This window comes from Panthera pardus, unplaced genomic scaffold, assembly GCF_024362965.1.
Source record: "Panthera pardus isolate Hobbes unplaced genomic scaffold, ASM2436296v1 HiC_scaffold_10, whole genome shotgun sequence".
NCBI lineage: Eukaryota > Metazoa > Chordata > Mammalia > Carnivora > Felidae > Panthera > Panthera pardus.
The window spans coordinates 86,311,899-86,331,491 of record NW_026526655.1 but is presented as its reverse complement, the minus strand read 5'-3'; the positions used below and the strand labels follow the sequence as shown (position 1 = coordinate 86,331,491).

The 19,593-nt window shown below is 38.1% G+C and overlaps 1 protein-coding gene across 20 annotated transcripts in view; it reads right to left on the bottom strand.

Moving 5' to 3' along the window:
* The window catches only part of GTDC1 (glycosyltransferase like domain containing 1), a 396,458-nt gene that overhangs the window by 52,118 nt on the left and 324,747 nt on the right, over window positions 1-19,593 (bottom strand). For 18 of the 20 annotated variants that reach the window (XR_008424608.1, XR_008424609.1, XM_053909095.1 and 15 more), the window contains one exon: window positions 15,264-15,608. The exons of the other annotated variants lie outside the window; for them this stretch is intronic. Coding sequence is in view for 16 of the 18 variants with exons in the window: in XM_053909095.1 (XP_053765070.1) it covers window positions 15,264-15,608 (345 nt within the window). In the remaining 2 variants the exon portion in view is untranslated. The remainder of the gene's footprint in view (window positions 1-15,263; window positions 15,609-19,593) is intronic. 20 annotated transcript variants of the gene reach the window in all.

Below are 19,593 nucleotides of genomic sequence, written 5' to 3'. Positions count from 1 at the left end.
GAAAAGCCTGATAAAGTAACTTCTCAATAGCAAAATATAGCAGAAGGAACATAATCTCAACCTAGAATTGTATACTCAGAAAAAACATCCTCAAAGAATAATAGAGAAACGAGAGATGTTTCCAGATGAATTTGCCACCAACAATCTCTCATTAAAAGCAATTTTTGAGCATGTTCTTCAGGCACAGGGGAAGGTCTAATGTGCAAGAGGGGAGAATAAGCAAAGAAAAGGTGTGAATATAGGATAAGCCCATATATTAAAACCACTTAGGGTAATCACTTCAAAAAAACAAAATAGTGCGTAAGTTCCAAACTAGTAGATAGAAATATGGAAGGAAAGGAATATCAAGGAGGAGAATTACGTATATGTGGTAGATTGTGCTGTGAGTTTTCAAAACTCCTAATTTGTGCTTTTCAGTATTGCTTAAAACATTTACAATGAATGTGCAATATGTTTACAAAAAAGTTACATATCATTCTGTTTCTCCATTTCTCCTTTGTAACGCGTATCTCGGGCAAATTTTACTTGATTAATATCTGTTGTAAGCTCCACGCAGGCAAGGACTATGTGTGTGAATTTTTCCTTACTACTGTCTCCTCAAGTCTTAATTCATTACCTGGCATGTAATATCATGCTTAAAAAGTATTAAGTGAATAGATGAATGGATAAATGAATAACTTCATACTGACTGCATATGCAGTTTATATGAGGTTGAATAATGCCCCCTCCCCCCCACCAAAGTTCTCTACGTCCTAATCCTTAGAAGCTGTTAATGTTAGCTTATATGGCAAAAAAGGACTATGCAGATGTAGTTAAGGATCTTCAGATAGGGAGATTATTCTGGAATATCTGTGTGGGCCCCAAATGTATCACTTGTATCCATCCTTACAAGATGGAGGCAAAGGGGGATTTGATTCAGGCAGGGGAGGAGAAGGCAATGTGACCCCAGAGGAGGAGGACAGAGTGAGGCAGCCCCAACCTGAACATTCCTGACAGCTGTCAGGAGCTGGAAAAGGTAAGGACTGGTTTCTTTTCTAGACCTCCTGGAGGGAGTGAGGCCCTACTGACATCTTGACTTTAGACAGCCAAGTGATACCAAGTTTGGAGTTATGGCTTCCAGAACTGTGACAGGATCAATGTCTGTTGTTCTCAGCTGTTAAATGTGTACTTTGTTGTTACAGTATCCATAAGAAGCTAACAGAGTTGAAGTGAAAAGAAATTAAAGAAGATAATCATTTGCAGCCCAGAGTGAGGGCGTTAGTGTGCTACTCACAAATAGGAGTGCAAAAGAGTTTAGGGGGGAAAGAAGGAGTCAGAATTAGACATGCTATATTTTTGAAAATAGCAAGGACACTGAGAATATAGGTAGGCATTATAAACCCACTTCTCTTCCTGGCCTGTGGGCCCCTAAAGGGCAGAGAGTTATGCCTTTCTTCTTTGAATTCCTGGTAGCTACCTACCATATAGCCGTTTGGTACATGTTTGGAATAACAGGCTTAGTGAGATCACAGGATTTTGCTGAAGACACTTGAAAGAATGCCCAACTTGAGGTTTATGAATAAGAAGGAGATTTTAAACATCTAGACTACATTTTGTACCACTTACAGTGCATAATCAAGAGTTGCCTATATGGAGTACTTAGTATAGTGCCTAGTTGTAGAGGAAACTCAATAACGTTGTTATTTTTATTTTTTTTTAATTTTTATTATTTTTGAGAAAGAGAGAGAGACAGGGGGAGAGAGCAGAAGGAGAGGGAGAGGGAGAGAAGCAAGCTCCAGGCCCAGTGGTGACAGACACAGGGCTCAATCTCACAACAGTGAGATCATGACCTGAGCTGAAATTAAGAGTTGGAAATTCAACCTACTGAGCCACCCAGGTACTCCTCAATAACATTTTTAAATGGGTGAATGAATCTAAGAAGGAAGAGTTATTAGATGCTGTCCTTCAAGATGATATGCTTGTTTCTTAAAAACTTAAACATAAATTTATCAAACAACTCAGCAATTCTACTCCTCAGTATCTACCTAAGAGAAATGAAAAGTATGTCAACACAAAAACTTCTATGAAAATGTCCAAAAGAGCAGTATTCGCAGTAATCAAAAATTAGAAACATTCCAAATATCGAATAATGAATGAATAAACAAAATGTGTTATACCCGTACGGTGGAAGTATTATTCGGCATCACACGCTGTCACATGGAGGAACCTCAAGAACACTGTTCTAAGTGAGAGAAACCAGACGCAAATGACCACCGATTGTATGGTTCCATTTATATGACATGTTCGGGAAAGGCAAATTTACAGAGAGAGAGCAAGCTGATCAGTGATTTTGTGGGGCGGGGGTGGACACAGGGAATGACTGAAAAGGGGCATCAGAATTCTTTCCGGAGCGAGGGAGATGTTCTAAAACCGGACTGTGTGGATGGTTGTGCAAGTCTATAAATTTACCACAAACTATTAAATTGCATATTTAAAATGGGTGAATTTTGTGATACAAAAATTATATCCCATTAAAGCTGTTTTTTTATAAAAAGTTATGCGCTTAAAAATGTGACAATTATAAAGGTAGAAAGTGCTTTTTTACTAAATCACATCTTTAAAACCATAGAACTTCTGCTAAAATAGCATTGCCATTCCTAAGTGAAGGCGCATGGCAGCCATCTTGTAAAAAACGGAAATAATTTGTGATATTGACAGTGTGGGTGCTTGATGTAAGAGCCTCAAAAAACATTTTTCCATCCAGGTTTAGTAATACCCTAACAATCATAAAAATGTGAAGGGACAGTTGGTAGCCTTTTATAGACTTCATTTACAAGGCAGATGCCGCTCCTTAGAAGTGTGTGCTCTGCAGCTCAGAATTCCATTTTTCTGTACAGTATGTACTTGTTTTGGGTAGGCTGAAAATGAAGACAAAAAAAGACGACTTTATTTAGCTGTTTCTTTTCTTTCCTTTTTCTAGGAGAGTTAAGAAAAAATTGATTTTAACCAATAAGAGACAGTGGTCAAAAGTGACAGTGCTTTGTGAGGTAACGAGGCACTCTGTATTATTTACTAATAATAATGGCTAATGTTTATTACGCGTTTACTCTCTGCCAAGAACTGTGCTAACTCATTCACATAGATGATCTCCTCTAACCCTCAGAGCAACTGTGTAATATAGTTAACATTCCTCCCATATTAGCAAGAGGAGAACTGAAGCTAGAGACTGGGTAACTTGGCTGAAGGCACCAGGCTGGTAACTGGCCACCAGGACTTGTACAAAGACCAGACTCTACTCTGCTAGAACTGCAATCAAGCTGTCACTGCTGCCCACAGAATTAGTGTGGATTTAATGTTTAAAATTAGGGAACTTAAAAGTGTAGCTCATAAGATTTAAAATCCAATATTTTTAAATGTTGTATAGGAATTGAACATTTCCATGCTGATAAACTCCCCCATTTCTGTCTTCAGTCCTGACTGTTTATCTGAATAAGAGACTTGTATATCTATCTTCCAGCTTGAAATTTCCACTTGCATTCTAAAAGATATCTCCAACTTAATATATTCAAAGGCAAACTTTTTAAAACCTTCTCCTCCCCCAAGTGTTCTTCATCTCAGTAAATAGTACCTGCCTACATTCGCATCTCAGTAAATAGCACCTATATATATCCACCTAGGCCAAAATCTTTAAAATATATCCTGACCACTCCTTACATCCTCCATTGTTACTACCCCAGTCAAACCACTGCCGTATTTGTAGGGATTATTGTACTAGCTGTCAGCACTCATAAGATAGGTTGGGTGCATTAAAAATGACTTAAAAATGTATAATAGGTGAAGGGGATATTAAAAAACAAGTATAATGGCTCATTATAAAGTCAAGTTGGCAGATCAAAAGGGCAGCTCTCTCCTTGAGGTTATTCAAGGCCCAAGCTAAACGAGGCACTGCCGTCTTCAACAGGTGCCTTCTATGTCTGCCCCTTCCAAGGGAGAGTTCATAGGCAATGTGAGTGGAACATTTTTATGCCCCACCTGTAAGTGGGACCCCCCAAGCATCCCACATCACTTCTGTTAACATTTATTGGCTAAGACCCAATCACACAGCCACACCAAATTGCAATGGAGCCTGGAAAATGTGGCGCAACTGTGTCCCCGAGAAAAAGAGACAGAAATTTGGGGAATAACTAACAAGTCTCTTCCATATCCCCTCATTCTAAAACTCTAACTCTCAGGTGGTGATTCTGAACTGAAAAAACAATTTCTTCTTTAAGAGAGCTCTCAGTAAAACCAAGGATTGGCGAGGGTAGGTGAAAAGAGGCAGTTGTGCAAGAATCACATCTAATTTCAGGGTGGAAATGCTTTTCCGAAGGAAGCAGCCCAGACAGGTGCCGCCGAAAACACGAATTTTATGCCAAATCAGATGATAAGTGGCATTACACATGATACGGGGGTTCACTAGAATGGGGTTTTCTAAAGACGTACCTGAGGGCCTGGTCTCACGTAGACGACAAAAGAACACTTTTGGGGAGGAGGTGAAAATAGACACAATCACAGGGAGCTAATCAATTAAAGGAGAGTTGTACATTTTTTCGATGGGGGAATAATGACAAGAGTTCTACACTAAGTCTCTGGAAATCAGTTGACTAGATGTCAATCAAGCGACCGTTTATAGTATTTGGGTAGAGGGAGAAGAATTACAGTGATTCACATTCTTCTGTTGAAGGGACAAAGTAGTTTAGGCCATACAAGAGGTAAGAGTACCTTTTTGCTTTGGTCTATGTCTCACAGAGAAAGTTCTCGTAAGCAAAAGGACTGGTCAGAAGTGGCTTCAATGGAGGTACAGAACGGAAATGAAGATAAAAGAGGATTCTGGGCAATAAATCTTTCTCGACTCTGTAAATACCCCCCTTTCAACATAAAGGCTCTTTAAAGAAATAGGAAAACAAAGCTTTGAGAAGGGGCTTGATACATTATTTATGAACTTATCAAGTGGAAAAAACACCCACTCAGACATTTTAATAAAAACTTCCAACTAATGTATCTAATTTTATTGGTATTTAAAAAAGCCAATTATGAACTGGAAAGTTATTGTTTGTTAAACTGCTACACGCTTTCTGCAAATAGAATGTTTACAAACCACTTGGAATCACTTTTCCAAAGTTTCAGTTTCTGAAGGTCAAATAGCTATGTAACTGCTTAATAAAGAAGCAAAGAAGTACCTCTAAATATCTCTCAGCTCTGATGGGCTTATATTCTGCTCCTTAGGTGAGGTATTAGCAAAGCTTATTTATTTTCATTTCCAAGGCTTTTATTTGCTCATTCCCTTGTGGTAAAGCTGATTTCCATGATGATTCCCTTCTTAATTTTAATACCCTTTTTACTCATCATATAGACATAAGAATTTTCCATAAAATAATGAAATCCTTGCAAAGGAAATGAAGACAACTCAGAGAGTAAAGTAAACTAGCTCTTTTTTCAATTAATTGATCCACTGTCATGTGCATATAAGATTTTTTTAAACCTAGGAAAATAAGGTTAATTAACATAAAAAAGCCTCACTCGTCTAGATGCTGAATTTTGTATTTTACCCATGCTGCCTTAAGTGCCTTGATTTCCCAGTAATGACCTAGTTCTCCTAATGAGGAACATTAACCCCTGGCTGTAGCTGTCCAGGACTTAATTGTCAACTGCAGCTGAAATAGGGGAGTTTGCCGATCAGCAGGTATGCGGTATATTAACTCATGTCATTTCAACCCCTAATAAATAAATCTGTTGCTAAGGCAACAGGAAGATCAGCTCTATCAGTATTCTCCCCTCCCGGTTACCAGCTCCCCCTAACCCCCTCCCGCCCCTCTTTTGGAGGAAACTGCCTTTCACACCAAGCTTAGGAAAAAGAAGGAAATTAACTACATGTAACCATAATTAGAAGTAACATCATTTCTCATCCTAGAAACATATCTAAATTAATAAAAAAGGACAGCAAAGAGAGAAATGCTTTTGACTAAGATCACGATAAATTATTTCCTTCAACAGGAGATAGGCACTATGAGGTACGCATCTGAGTAAGAACAAATCTCAAACATTTCGGCTCTTTGTGTTTCTGAAATTTCCCCTTCTTTTGTTTAACCAACAAACGATGCTAGCCTGGATAGCGCTGAAATAGCTAATTAGTTGCATAGCCAATAAAGATGATACAAGGGGGAAAAACCCTTACATATTTTATAATAGTTATTGCTATTCTAACGTAGAATTCTTTGGTGTGATAGAAAGAAAGAAAGAAAGAAAGAAAGAAAGAAAGAAAGAAAGAAAGAAAGAAAGAGAAAGAAAGAGAAATCTGGACCCTGAACTTAGTTTGGAAAACCTAGAAAAACCTTAGAGTCCATTCACTTGGGATTGTAAACAGGAGTTTAGAAAGTAATTTCAATGAATTGTTTTAAAATGGTTTACACATCTGGATTATGGCAGAGGGGTAGGTGAAAAAATAACCTATGAGGAGCTTCCCTTCTGGATTTATTTTTCAGTGATAACTAGAAATTATTTTGGCTCTAACCAGTTTAAGCCTTTCTTCCCAAACACCATAATTACTTACACTTTTTCTATTCTACCCTTCTGTTAAAATGAATGATTTCATGTTAACAAACTCCTTAGGGATTTGTATTTATGACCCCTATAAAGGTATTTTGCTAAAAAACAACAACAACAACAAACAAACCCAAAACTCAAAACAAACAAAACATATGTTCTGTAAAGCAAGGCTGATCTCATGACCATCTCCACCTGCCATTTGGTTAATTGAAGACTTTCATATTTTCATTTCTTTCTTTTCAGGATGAGTAACTTGTCCTCCATTGGACTTACTGAACAAGTAAGAGTCAATCACCAAAGAGTCACCCTATAATTCATCATAATCAACATTAAGTAACATCAACGAAATAACTTACATATCCTACAGGTATTCCAGCTAGATGCTATTGAGAAAAATCTATCCCCTCCCACCAAACACACAGAGTTTCTGTCTCTATCCTGGAGAACATGAGGATCTAAAGCAAATGATACAACTTAAAACATGGAAGGAGTAGGGCTGGGAGGCAGTGTGGATGGTAGTTTTGTTACATGTTTATGTGGTGCAATGGACTGAACACTGCCCTTGGTACATGAAATTCACAGTCGGGGGAATTCACACATCACTAGAATTTAAATCAGGGCACATGTTTGTGAAAGGCAGAAGATTTCAGGGCATCTCTAAAAAAGTATAATGGTAACGACCATCATGAAAAGACAGAAAACACCATACATTAAGAGCAACAGGAGGCATACTAGGTCCTGAAAAAAAAGAGGGAAGAGTGGGCTAAATAGAGATTAGGTCAACAGGGATCATATGAAGAAGTGTTTAGTGACTTGGAAGAAGAAATATATTTAAACACACAAACACCATCCCCCACACTCACATCACATACATGACATAAATATTTGTAACAAAGAAATAGGTGATTTATCTACCTACCTATCCACCCATCATTCATCTATCCATATCACCTAGCTATCTACTTCCCAACTCACTCACTCCTGATGTGTGGTGTTAAGTAAGTCAGCCTGGTACAAAGATTTTATCAAAAGATTTATGATAGAATGAAGCAAAAACAGACAGGGGTCTTGAGCGGACAAAGATGACTGCCATAAGCATACCATAATCAAACAGCATCTTTTGTAGCAATTGGTATGTTTAAGAAGAGAGTCAAGTTTAAAGAACTTTTTAACCCTGTTAGGGAAAAAAAGTGTAATGAGAGCTTTAGTTTATGATATTCTACAGATAATAACACCAAGTCAGTAATGACTACAGGTGAACTTTCTTCATGCTACAGAAAGTTAAAAACAGCCCAAGAGGCGATGAGAAACCAAAGTTGAATCTGTTATCTTTTTCATATGATCAATAGTTTGGAAAATAGGAAAGCATCTAGGAATGGAATTTTGGAAAATATAAATGGAATTCTGTTAAGACTATGCACACGCAGATATATATATGACAAAATAAAACAACTAGGTGATATAATACATTGTAATCTAAGCCAGGTATTTGATTACTACTTTTCAAAGACTATACTAAAGTTCTCTAGAGGGCTTTTTGTTTTTTAAATGATGGAGTTCAATTTGAAACTTTTTAAGGACAAAACCAACCAACCAACCAACCAACCAACCAACACTATCAAACAAACAAAAAACCTGTAGGCAAATAAATATAATTAAAGTTTAGCACTGAATTGAGAATGAATATAATCAATTCCTTACATCAAATATATTTAACTGTGAAAATGAACAGTGCTACTAGTGGAAAGTATCCATGGCATCATCTTTTCGAGAGATCAGGACAAGTAAGATGGTCTCAGTTTGGTGGAGTGTGCTGAAAGGCAGATGGCCAGACCACATGATCATCGTTTCCAGAACTAGAATTCTGTAAGGATCGTTTGTCCTTAAGAAAAACAGATTTATACATAACACTGAAATAGAAAAGGCACATTGGTGCCCAAAATCTAACACTTTGCTTCTCAGTTCCTGCTGTGGCACCTGAAAGACTGTCCTCCAAAAGTATCCTATTCCTCCGTAATAACCAGTGAAACCTGAAAGATTTAGGACAATCTCGTCGCTAAACTTTCCTCAAGTTATCTGGACAACAAGAAAACCAAGGTAAATTACCTTGTTCTGAAAAGCAAAACATCCAATCATTTAACATATATCTTTACAAAAGGCAGTCATCAATTTTGGTTTCAAAGTCATAATTTTAAACCTCAGAGAGTCAAAGGATGGAAAAAAAAGTTACTCTCAAGTAATAAAGTGTATTTTTCCATTTTATATCAATCATTTGTTTTCAGTTAGAAGTTGCCAAAGTTTATAAAATTTTGGATGTCAAATTCTTTCAATATTACAGTACACGATTTACCTAAGTATGCTTCAAATCTGTTTTTATTTCTCGATGACTGGGACTTTTCCTTTCCAAATTTACATACTTAACCACAATCAATGTTGCATAAACTGTTTTATCATTACTTTATGGAAAATATTGCAAATATCATATAACTCATAAAAAGTCACTCCATGGTGCGCCTGGCTGGCTCAGTCGGTCAAGCATCTGACTCTTGATTTTGGGTCAGGTCATGACCTCACGGTTCATGTGTTCAAGCCTCACATTGGGCTCTATGCTGACATCACAGAGCCTGCTTGGGATTTTGTCTCCTCCTCTCTCTGCCCCTCCCATGCTCTCTCTCTCTCAAAATAAATTAAAAAAAAAAAGAGACAAAAAAAAGTCACTCCACTTTAAGTGAAAAGCTCTTACAATTTCCCCATAGTCCAAGAGATGCGGTCATGGTGGAACTTATCACTACAGTTGCTCTTAACAATTTCAAACTTCTCAACATGCCTTGTAGCCCACTCCCACCTTATCTTTCTTAACCAGAACACAGCCACTTACGTGCCATTCAGAGGGGCTTTAAGATCAGAACAGAATTTCTTGTGTCACAGATCTCTCCTCCTGCTTCAACTACTGAGCTCAATGCTGACATGAATTCTGTTTGAGAAAATTCTCGTATATATGATGAACGTTTGTTTGCTATCAACTGTGAAACCTAAGTATCAATATGCCATATAAACCTAAGTGTTTATACATTAGCATTCAGGGCAACAAAATTAGCCTACGAACACTAAACATTAGGCAATTCCAGTGACTGATGGCAGACATATTTTTACACATGTCATTATCAGTTCTGTTCGACAGTGGTTCTCAAAGTATAGTTTGTGAATTCCTGGGGGTCAGGCCTTTCACTGGGTCTGCAAAATCAAACTATTTTTACAGTAATCCTAAGATATAATTTGTCTTCTTCACTGTGTTGACATATGCCTTGATAGAGAGAAACCACTGATGGATAAGACTGGGTACTTCAAGCTAACTCAGGCAGTGGCACCAAACGGAACCAGTAGTCATTGTATGCTAAACCACCTGCACGTGCAGTAAAAGAAAAAAAAAAGTCAGTTTCACTTAAAATCCCTTTGAATAAGCATTAAAATTACTAATTCTATTACATTTCATCCCTTCAAGAGACTTCTTTTAGTATTCTGTGTGATAAATTGGGGGAATACACATAATGCATCTTTGTGTACCAGGGCACGATGGCTGTCTTGAGAAAAAGCATTTATATGATTGTTTGGGTTATGAGCTAACTAGCTGCTTTTTTGCACGAAACACTAATTTGTTTCTAAGAACAACTTCTAGACAAACTGTGGTTAATCAGACATGGGTATCTGGCAGACATTTTCTCAAATATGAGCTATATGAACATGTCCCTTCAAGGAAAACGAATGATTATAGTTTCTGCAACAAAACTCAAGATTTTAATCGAAAATTGGAATTCTGGAAAAACTATCTACATTGTGAGCTTGACAACTTCCCAATAACCAAAAATTCCTCTGATATTAGCAACGTGATTCTTTGAAATAATGAATTCTGTCAATATTTGGAAAATCTGCACTAATCATAAAACCTATATTGTCCAAGTAACCAACGCGTGATTTTACAAAAATCCATTTAAATAGCAAGTAAGAGAGTATGAAGACTCATTGAGTGGTTTCAGACCAACCTTTGAGAAGCTCCTACTTGACAAGTTCTGGCGTAGCAGCAAAGAACACCTACAATAATCTGAACGGGTCATTAAAACACTCTTTCCTCTTCCAACTCTCTCTCTCTCTTAGTGAGGCAGAATTTTCTCAGAAACCTCCACCAAAACAACATATTGCAACAGATTGAATACTCAAGCAGATATAAAAATCCAACTCTCTTGTACTTAGATATTATAGATTTACAAAAAAATGAAAAATAATGTCACTCTTCTCACTAATTTTTTTTTGCTTTCTAAAACATAGTTATTTTCATAAAAATACTTTAATATTAACATGTATGTGATTCTTTATTGTTACTTTTTGATGATTTAATGTGGATTTTTAAAGTTTTCCCTTAGTTTTAATTTCTGATACACTAAACATTGATAGATATAAACCCAATAAAAAAAAAAAGAAGAGCTCTATGGAGTCCCAATAATTTTTAGGAGTGTGAAGGAGTCTTTCCATCAAAGAGTTTGAGAACCGCAGCCTTTAGAGTGCTATCTTTCAGTGTCTTATAAACTTATTCTTTCTGTCCCTCCAGCAGTGTGTCTTTTGTGCCCATTAAAATAAAGGGAATATTTACAAAAAGGTTGGAACCCGGTGTAATGTTACAATATTTATAAAGAAAATGTTCTTTGGTTTTTTTGTTTTTTAAAAGGCCTTGCCAAATGCAGTCTATTTTTTATAGGTCTTTCTCTAGAAGTCATTGCTATTAACCATGCCTTGCTATAGATGTTTGCAACAAAACACTAAAGACTGGGTAGAACGGAGAAAACAAATTACTCTGCAGAGAACCCAGCAACTCCACTAAAATACTGTCAGTTATTTATCTACTGTCAGCAGAGGTTGCACACTATAATCCTTGACAAGCTCAGACTCAGAAAGAATGAAGAGAGGGGGCAAGCGTTGCATTTAAGGGCCTGTTCTCATGCACAGACATTTTAACACAGATTTAAAGCCAGAATGTATCTTCTAGAAAATGTCACTTTTGATTTTGATACATATCCCAGCAAGTAGGCTCTACATTTGGTTGACTTAGTACGGGCTATGTTAGAGGCTAACACTATATTTTAGACCATTCATGATCCCAGCGCGGAACTCACACAATGAGGTCAGCGTCACTTCATTTTTAGAGTTGGCTAACTGCAACTGCATGATTTCATGGGCATATTTTTTATGATAAGGAGGAGGGTTTTATTTTTGTTTTGTTGGGCAAGGTAGTGACAGGCTCCAAGAATCCCGTTACCCGCTCTGGTGGCCATTTCTCCCTTTTGTGTACAGGGGAAGCAATCATCACTGTGTTGTCTCCTTAAGTCCCTTCTCTGGGGAAAGCATGTGTGGCCGAGGCAGAAAGGCAAGAGACAGAAGAGCTTCCCGCAGGCTACTCTAAAGAAACCCCGCCCCCTGAAGCAGGTAGTTTAATTAGCTCGTAATACTGACAAAAACATGGGAAGTGTAAGGATAGGGGAAACCCAAACCAAGAGGGCCGGACAAGAAACACAGCCCTGGTCATCTCTAGTAGAAATGGTTTCCTTTGGAATACAATTCAGACTGACTGGTCCATTATAGGATTTTTACCCAGGCGATCAGAGGTCTAAATAAATGTGTGCTTGTAACTGGGGATGTCTGATGAATGCTGAACCAGAATCTTAATTTTCTAATTCATATTCACCAATTAAAAATAAACTGTATTTTTATGAGCAAATTTACATAAATCAGATGATAAAGCATCTACCACTAAAGGGTAGGAGTTCAGCTCCCGACATTTGCATATATTCTCCTAAAGAAAATATAGGCGTTTTAGATTTTCATTGAAGAGTCTTGCTGTGTTGGAACTCTAATGGGCTTAGAACAGTAAATTTTGAAGAAACTGATTGCTACCCCTGTAGCTAGTAAATGTCTGCCTAGACCCAGTGGCATTTGAAAAAAGTGTTTTATCATAAAATTATCCCAGCAGAGTCCATTCTGCAAGATAACATCATCATCATCATCATCAGTACTCCACGCAGGACCCAACAGCTCTGGCACAATATTGCCAGTCATTTATCTGTTGTCAGCACAGGTTACACACTGTAATCCTTGACTGCCTCGGAATTAGAATGTCTTTGATGTCCCCACAAGAGTTTTTTGCCCGAAGGCTTTACCAATGCTCGGCGGCTCAGTGTTTATTCCTCGTAATCTTCCTCTCATCTCCAGGCTAGCAGTGACAGATGGTTATGGGCACACAATAGTATTAAGAGTTTGATATTTTTTTTTATGCTGTGCTCTCTGTACAACAAATAGCTATCAGACGCGGGCCAGAGAGCTGACATGGCTCGCTTAGGTAATGGCAAACAAACAGCTCGGGTTGATGCTTTCTGTCATTTCCCCTCCTAACCCTGCTTGTTTTCATTGTATACTCTCAAAGGTAAACTATATTAACCTTATAGACTGTTATTAAAAAGATATATCTATATGAGCATAAAGTGCTTTTCTTTTCTCTTTTTCTTACTCTTTTGATTATGAAAGTAATACTGCTGACATATTGAACAAATATCGAATGTCAACATAAATTTTTAGTGTGTGATAATATCCCCCTTCATATAGCTGTGTGTCAGGCGGGAACCCGTGGATGATGCATAGCAGTAAATAACCCAAACAAAATTAGTTCTCTTGTCAGCTTCTACCTTGTATGTCCCCAGGCATCAGTAAAATTGACTGCACGCTAGATTTTCAAAATTAGCCCTAATGTTAGCTATGTGTCTGGCAACCTCCAAGTTTCCAATGTTCTACTATATTACCCGTAAGGATGAATGTGTTACTTTTATATTTTGGCATTTACTCTTGCTGATGCGGCTTTTTTCCCTCTTCTCCAAATTAAAAATAATTTAGCTTTAACAATAAGAATGAGCACAAACATAATGCTGCATCTCTTTAAGCAACTAACTTTAGGCAATTAAATTAAATTAAAGCAAAAATATACAAAGGAAGAGAGGGAATTATTCAATTTAATATTGTTAATTTTATTAACATAGCTCTGTCTTATTTTGCGCAAAGTATTGGATAATGTGGTTCTCACTCTTCGCACCCCCACCCCCAAATCAGTATGCTGTTTTGCAGTAGGAGTCTACAAATTTAATTTTGCATTTCCATGATAACCCAGTACCAAACTTTTTAGAACTGATTTTCTTGCAATAAAATTACTTCAGAGACAACCAAGGTTAGACGAATAAAAGGAAAAGCTTTCCAGAAGGGAGAAAACGATGACATCTACTTTACCTCGAAACAGGTTAATCCCATCCAGACCCACCGCATTTTAAAATGACATAAAAGAATGCTGAACACTGTCACATTCTAAGTAATACACGACTTCAAAATAGAAGTCACTCCCCTAGAAAGGATATGCTAGAAGTGTGAAGTTGAATAGACAAATCCAAAAACACATTCCACATCAACTTTCAATCCCTAAATTTTACGTTCGTACATTTAGAGTCAAAGATGAAAATCCCTTTAGGTACCAGATGCTGCAGATCAACTGGGAGAGCTTCTGGAGTTTTAATGTGCTGGAAGTCAAATCCCCAGCAAAGGCGCTTTGCCTGGCCGGTGTGGTGTGCTTATTACTTCACCTGTAAACAGTCGCTCTCAGAAAATCGGACCTAACGATCAGCCCAGCATCTCTGCAATAAAGAGACCATAATCTGTGGGGGAAGTGAACTCTAATCAGGCCACATGCAGATTAAACTAACTGGGAGGAATAAAAACTAGATTAAAATGTTCGTGCCTAATACCAGAAGATTATCAGGACATTTTACCTCTTTAAATCCTAATTTATAGGAGCCAGGGTTAAGTTTATGAGTTTATATTTGGTGCGATTACATGCTGCAGTTGATTTTCCTCTGTTTAGAGGAGATTCCGCTAGAAAGTATTTTGCTTCAGCACAATACAGAGGCATGTGGGCGCAGGGAAACAGCTGCAAGTGTACCAATATATTTTATGACATGTGAGATAAAGGCACCCAGGTGAAACTGGTCATATTGGGAAATAACAGAAATTGTTTTTGTTTTAATGATAACATTGCCTTAACAATGTATAGGTATGAATGTATAGGTATGAAATAGTCATGTGATAACAGTATATATATGTAGATTTGGAATCCCGTTCTGATACTTTGGAAACTTCTTGAACAAGATTTGATTTTCTAGAAGCATCTAAGTGCTGTTGTTAGTTGAGCAAATCACTGCAGATATTTATTATTTTTAAAAAAAAAATTTTTAACGTTTATTTATTTTTGAGACAGAGAGAGACAGAGCATGAACGGGGGAGGGTCAGAGAGGGAGGGAGACACAGAATCTGAAACAAGCTCCAGGCTCTGAGCTGTTAGGGCAGAGCCCGACGCGGGGCTCGAACTCACGGACCGTGAGATCATGACCTGAGCTGAAGTCGGACCCTTAACCGACTGAGCCACCCAGGCGCCCCTCACTGCAGATATTTATCTGCAATTCAAATTTAATCTAAACACACCACTCCTTATATAAAGACATCAATAATGCCACCTTTTTCTAAAGCTATGGGGACAATAAATTACTAAGTCAACCATTAGAATATATTTTCTATGACCAGTCTCCAACTCTCACTAAATTGGTGTGTCTTAAACTTACCACCTGTGAGGCCACACAATGTGCAGTGGTCTTTGCGGATCGTCAATTCCACCGAAAATGTCACAGGGACTAGAAGTCGTATTTTGTTTATCTTCCTCATGAAGAGAGCTCGAATTATCTGATGAGTGGCACATTCTCAAGTCTGGCTCCTGCGTTAATGAGCTACCCAGGTTTTCTTGTTGTGCAGCATTACAGGGTCCAGACTCTGAATTAAAATTCTTCAATAGATTCTCAGAACTTTTCTGCTCCTGGTGGAAAGCAGGGGCCATCGATGGAGCAGCACCACCATTTCCTTTAAGGCTGAGAATCTTCTGTAGATGGGTTGTTTTGTGCTTGGGCATGAATCTGTTACAAAAAGGAAATGCAATACACTTTCAGTGAAAATACTATTTAAAGCGTCTCCTTTACCTTTCTGTAAGGACATGAGGATGATGTATAAAAGTGATTAAAAAAATAAACTAAATCGGTAACCCACATACTAGTAGGAAAGATACAACAAAGTAGTAGCCATCCACAGAGAGTTCAAAAGTTTGAAATTAGACCACATTGTTTTCAAACTGTTTCGGTGGCTGTAAAACCTGCCCTGTACATCCCGTGAAAAATCCAAGTAGAGAGATGATTTATCACTCTCTCCTCACGCATCTTGCTGCAGTTCCATTTTACATTTTCCAGTCACTGCCTGGCCCAGTGTATATTCCAAGCCCCACTTAGTCATTACCCAACAAAACTGCTTGAAACTTCCTTGATTAACACTGGCCATTTCTGCTCACATTACTGTTCGGTATGCCTGGGAACCTGGGACACACATTTTTATTACATTGACCTTGAGAATAGTCCCCGAATATTTTTTTCAGTGCCATTTCTCCCATCTTCCCATAATGCTTTGCCATACAGAGTATGATATCTGTTACTGCTACAGGCATCTAAATAAAATGAGATCAAGAAGCTCACCATCTATTGGGGAGCAAAACAGTAGTGCTTAGAACAGACACAAACCAACTAACCTGTGGTGAAACATATAGAATGGGCATCCCAAGTTTTTAAACAGAACTAGAGATTAATTCTGACTTGGGGGATCAGTAAAGGCTGACAGACAGTTTTAGTTGAAGGAGTCTGAAAGGCAGAGAGGGGGAAGTTCTGAACTGAGGGAATGTTATGATCAAAGCAAAGGGACGTGAAAGACCATAAATTCTTCAGTGAATAACAAGCAATCCAAAGAGACTGGGGTCAAGTCCCAGAGTCTGAGGTGTAGACAGGTAGACTGAGGCCAGACAACAAGTGCTTTCTCTGAGTCCCTGAGACTTGACCCCTTTCCTGCACTGTTGGGCAAGTGAAGAAATGGAGAGCACATGCATTTAAGAGATAAGTGAGGGAGAAGAACCATGGAAGGAGAGCAATAAGGAACATTTGGAAGAGTAAAAAGAGAATCTGAGAGAGTAATATCACCCTGTTGAAGTGAATTAAGAGTCTCAAAACAATGTGTAAGAAAGGAATCAAGAAACCTGAAAAATGCATTGGGGGGGGGGGGGGGTATGAAACACTCCATAGGTACCAGAGCATCAGATAAAACAAAGAGCTTTTGGATCTCTTGCTACTCAAAGGGGAGTCCCCGTGGAGAGCGTAGGCAGAAATCAGCCTGCAGGTTACAGTGTGCACATCAAAGAGGGAGAGGCCGAGAAAGAGAGGTTGAGAGGAGAATGGGGAAGCAAGATCAGTTTTCCTTAATAGGGCACGTGCACATAGGTGTAGTCGCTAGGGTGTTCACTTGGGGACACATGCTAGGGAAGGGAGGTGGATCCTGAAGAAATCGAAAAGTCTTGCAAGACTTTGGAGAACAGCATAGCATGTAGGATTCTTGGCCAGGGGGAAAGTAAGTAGGTCTTATGAAAGAGACTAGACCAAGCTTTCTTACAAAGCTGAGGGAAGGAGAAAAAGTGAAGCCAGAAAAAAGTTTCAGATGGCAGGTATGGAATCTGTGGTGTGTCACACGATTTCGAGGCCAACGATCTCAAGGCCAACAGACGAGGCCACTGATTTCAAGCAAGGTGAGAAGAGGTGAAGGTAAGTATAAGAAGTGTGCTAAGGGACCAGAACAGGAGAGAGGAGTCGAGGATGTTCGCTAGGTCGGAGGGCGAGGACTGATGGGCAACACTAATGAACGGGGTGGGTTCTGCTGTAGGCTGGAAACAAGGTCTTTGGCTGGAGTGTGCTGTATACATTACAGAACCAAAAAGCTTGTTTGGGGGCTTCTGTGCTTGTCTCATAAAGCCCTTTGAGATAAATTACCTTATATACAAGAACCCTGCAAGTAATAAATACATGATTGTAGACAGATGGATAAAACACAAAAATGGTGCTAACTCCTTTGGTATACCCTAATGAAATAATAAATTAATTCTTGATTTAAAAATAAACTTGGGCATATACAGATCATAGTTTCATATCTCACATTACTGAACTATTATGGGAACTAACGATCTTTATTCCTGAAACAAATTCAAAAACACTGAGGAGAGTCTAAGGAACTGAAATCCAATGGAAAAGCTCCCACTGGACACCACAAAAGGAAAAAAAGAGTAAACTATAACAATATCTTAACTTTTTAAAAAAAAACAATATGGGGCTCAAACTCACAACCCTGCGATCAAGAGTCACATGCTCCTTCAACTGAGCCAGCCAGTGGCCCTGACAATATCTCAACGTTTAAACAAATGAAACAAACAGCAAGAGAAGGAACATCTGTACATATCTGGAAAACAACAATAAAGGGAGTGAAGAAACCTGTTTGTTTGTATGTTGGATAAAGGATGCCAGGCAAGCTTAAAAAGGATTTTAACAGAATTACAAATTTACTGCAGGAAGGATTCACCAAAAAAAAAAAAAAAAAAAAAATCTGTATCTATATCTATCTATATCTATATCTATATCTATCTATATGCATCAGCAGGCATTGAAACAACATAACTTTATCTTAGAAAACTTTATCATGACCCAACTTACTCTTAAAATCCATTTATACTGGTAAGCATGTGAATACAACTGCCAATTAAAAGGGATGGGAGATTGGCTAAAGAGTAGTGTTTAAACAATAGGAATGGGTAAGGGACAAGGAATTTAGCTGTGGGCAGGGCGGTAGGCCCGCTTCCCAAATGTTCCCAAGGATGAACAGAATCCCATGCTGACACAGGTTGTGGATGACTGATTTGATAGGTGGGGACATGGAAAGATACAGAACATAAATACGGACCGTAAGCAGAAACTCAGCTTATTAATGTTATGAACTTGAGAAAGAAAATCCTGAAGGCAAGTTGGACACACAGAAAACACTGTTGAGAGTGTTTGCAGTTTGACAAGATGAGCCTGTGTTGATTTGCCCAGCAAACTTGTGCCACTTTGTGATGGACTGTGGTGTACAGAGAAGGAAGGCACCGCGTCTGTGGGGACAGAGGGCTGTGCAAAAGCTGGTTTCATCTGGGGCACCTGTAACTGTATATGTTTGAAAATTAGAGAGTTCTTAGAAGAGCAATAATAATGATTAAGGCAATGGAAGAAGTGATTTATGAGGACAGATTAAAGGAGCTAACTATGAATAGCCTAGTTAAGTGACAAGTAGAGGGGTACATAATAGGAGTCTCCAAGGAAAGAGGATAATTATTTAGCTGGGTACAAGGGGGTATAACTAGGAGTAATGAGATGAAATTAAGAATGGGAAAATTTAAGCTGAATTTCAAAAAAAACCCTCCCTGATGGTATAATTTATTAGCTCACGGAATAAATTCCCTATGGAAATGCAATAGTGAGGGAAACTTAGTAACAGGACTGGACAACATACCAATAAATAATATAGATAATAATCCTGTATATGAAAGAAGGTGGTTCCATGCTATGCTTTTCTTGCTTAGAATATCTTCCCATATTTTTCTTTGATAGTCTGTTTATATATGGTGACTGTTACTCAGAGAAGTAGTTAGGCAGTTAGCTAAAGTAAAAAGGAAGTATGTCCTTTAGGTGAGGGAAGTGAAAATCATCTTACTTTTCATACACTCTGCAGTAGCACGCTGAAATAATTTTTTACTACTTTGCTCTAACAGAGCTGGTCGTGAAGCAAGCTGGACAAATGTATTAATATTTCTAAAAAACAAAACAAAACACAACAAAACAATGTGCATCTACCATTCCACAGAGTCTATTCTGATTCTCTGTGCCATGAAACTCATATTTTCATAGACATGTTTAATATAAACAATTTATTGCCATAATAGAAATCAAAAAACTTTATTCCAGCTTTTCTAAATGTAGCTCTATGGTCAATTACTTCACATCAATACCA